The 2,634-nt window shown below is 40.5% G+C and overlaps 1 protein-coding gene across 1 annotated transcript; it reads left to right on the top strand.

Moving 5' to 3' along the window:
- Positions 1–1,225: 1,225 nt before the first annotated feature.
- On the top strand, positions 1,226–2,629 carry LOC101307650 (metal tolerance protein C1-like; the record flags this gene model as incomplete). The annotated part of the gene is made up of 5 exons (XM_004309319.1): positions 1,226–1,668; positions 1,747–1,816; positions 1,937–2,034; positions 2,140–2,285; positions 2,599–2,629. Coding segments are annotated over exons 1-5 (657 nt in total), but the record flags the coding sequence as incomplete, so codon positions are not given.
- Positions 2,630–2,634: the final 5 nt, after the last annotated feature.

Here is a 2,634-nt window from a genome sequence, read left to right as displayed (position 1 = left end):
ACTGCAATTCAGTTGGAAAATCTTGAATTTCTTTGTCACACATTTGTCAACATCCCACTCTGATATCCTTCGAACCATTAATAATCCATCTTCTGAATCCACCAGATAGCTCCTAAGGGCGTAATCTCTTACAATGCCTGTTGCAACCACGGTCGCATCGTCTCAGCTTGAAGACTTTGTAAGGTTAATAGATAAAAGTTGGCTGAAATTGTTAACCGCATAAAATTTATCTTTAACATTAACAACTTCTTCAATGGCAGTCCATCCATCATCTAAATGAATCCATCTTTTGTCTTTCAATCTCAAAAAAGCCATTTGAGAGAGTTCGTCGTTTATGACCACAATAATGCACTCTTTTGGATTAAGTATCGGATCTCCTGAAATCATAGCCTTATGAACATAATAGTCACGTTTTTCAACTCTCAGAGGAATTATAGGGATCAATGGAGGAAGACGAATGATTGAATTTTCTTTCTCTTGCTTCCCTTTAATCCTAGAGAATGGATGGAGTAAGGTCACGGCATAATCTTCTTCCACAAGAACTAACCATCCTTTGGAACACCCACAATATCGCTTATTGGGCAAACTCACCTGCATATCAAGAACCCTATCCTCCGCGACGTTGTAAAAATTCCATGTATCTTCTTCTGTGTTGCTAGAAATCATGAGCAATACTGGACCATGATACTCACCATGTTCACGGCCATCCTCGCCTCCATGATGCAATTTTGCGCAATCTGATGATGATTGACTCCAATCCATAATTTCAATCCCGGAATAAGTGTTCGTCCTCTGATGAAAAAAAAAAAACCTAGATGGTTTGAATATATATAGAGAGATGGACAACTTGTGCTAGCTAGGGTATACAAATTTGCTGAGGATAAGGAGTCCAAACCCTTCTAGGAGTTGAGATATATAGATGGACAACTTGTGCTAGCCACGGTATACCAATTTGTTAAGGATACGGAGTCCAAATCCTTTTAGGAGACGAGGAGCCTGAAGATCGATTTATTTGTTTTTCCACGAGTATTTCCCTTTTTGTGCAATTCATTTTCATTTTCTTTCTTGTTCTCTCGCATTTGGTAAAGCTAAGTTGGCGGTAAGACTTTGGGCTGATCAGATCATATACAGTCCACACTAAAGCCAAAAAGAATCACCCTTCTGTGTAGAACTTGAAAAGCAAATTCCTTTCATGCTGCACCACCACCTCACTGGGTTGTTCACCTTGAAGTTGAAATTTGAAGTTGAAAGTTCCATACTTGTAGCTCAAGCTCCCTTTTCCCAGACCCCATAAAACCCCAAATCAAATACACACCCAACAATCCACTCTTGAACGATCTCCCCCAATTCTCAGCTATGGGATTCAGATTTCGCAATCTCAATTCCATACGCACAAAACTCGCTACTCTCTGCACTCCTAACCACTCTCACCCAATCTCCCAAACCCTCAATTCCCATCTCCGTCAGAACCCAATTTACTCAATTCCCAGAAGATGGCATTTGGGCCATTCCCACGGCCCAGATGAGGATTACGGCAAAGAAGGCGAGAAGATCTTCAGGCTGGGTTTGGCTGCTGATATTGGTCTCGCTTCCGGAAAAGCTTTGACCGGTTACTTATCCGGCAGCACTGCCATAATTGCCGACGCCGCCCATTCTGTCTCCGACGTGGTATTTTTTTTTTACTTTACCAGAGTCTCTTGAATTATGGTGATTACAGTTTGTGATTTTATGCTACTGTAAATGCAGGTTCTTAGCAGCATTGCGTTATTGTCTTTTAAAGTTGCCAAGGCTCCGAGAGACAAAGAACACCCATATGGTCACTCTTGATTTGTACCTACACGCTACTCCATTTTGATCTTAGATTGTGCTGCATTGGTGTCTTTTTTCATATGTGTTTTGTTACAATTGTGTTCTTGTTTTGCAATTGTGGATTCAGGACATGGGAAATTCGAGACTCTAGGAGCGCTTGGAATCTCTTGTATGCTGTTGGGGACTGCTGGTGGCATTGGATGGCATGCTTTGGACATTTTGATGGTAATTTACAGTTATATTTAGTAAATTTTATGCTGGGACAGGCGTTATTGTTGTCACTCATTCACTCTGTATTTCAGCTTAGAAACTGTTATGTTCCATGTGCAGGGACTGTATTCAGCAAATCCAGAAGTAGTTAGTCAGTCATTGATAGATCATAACCATCAGCATAGTGGACATCACCATGGAGTTGACATGGAGCACCCGTCTCTAGCTTTGAGCATGATGGTTCTCTCGATTGCTGTCAAAGAAGGGTACCGAACTTATAATGACTGTTGTTAGATAGTTTCTCATAACATGTCATTAAAAAGCAAAAGGAAAATATTTGGTGTCCTAATTATTCGTTTTGCCACCACGTGACATTTCTTGTTTGTTCATGTATCTTCTATTTTCTCCACTCGATGTTTTCAAATCCAGTGTGATACTGTGGTTAAGCAGACTTAACAGAACCATACAACTATAATTGGTGCTTGTTACTTATGATTAAATAGCTCAATCTCTATTCTCATACTTGAAATTTGTTCCTGCTCTCCTTCTCCCCCATTACGTATCCTTTTCTACCTCCAGGCTGTACTGGATCACTAAACGGGCAGGAGAAAAACA

Source organism: Fragaria vesca, unplaced genomic scaffold (assembly GCF_000184155.1).
Source record: "Fragaria vesca subsp. vesca unplaced genomic scaffold, FraVesHawaii_1.0 scf0511453, whole genome shotgun sequence".
In the NCBI taxonomy this organism is placed as follows: domain Eukaryota; kingdom Viridiplantae; phylum Streptophyta; class Magnoliopsida; order Rosales; family Rosaceae; genus Fragaria; species Fragaria vesca.
This window is presented reverse-complemented; position numbering and strand designations above follow the sequence as displayed.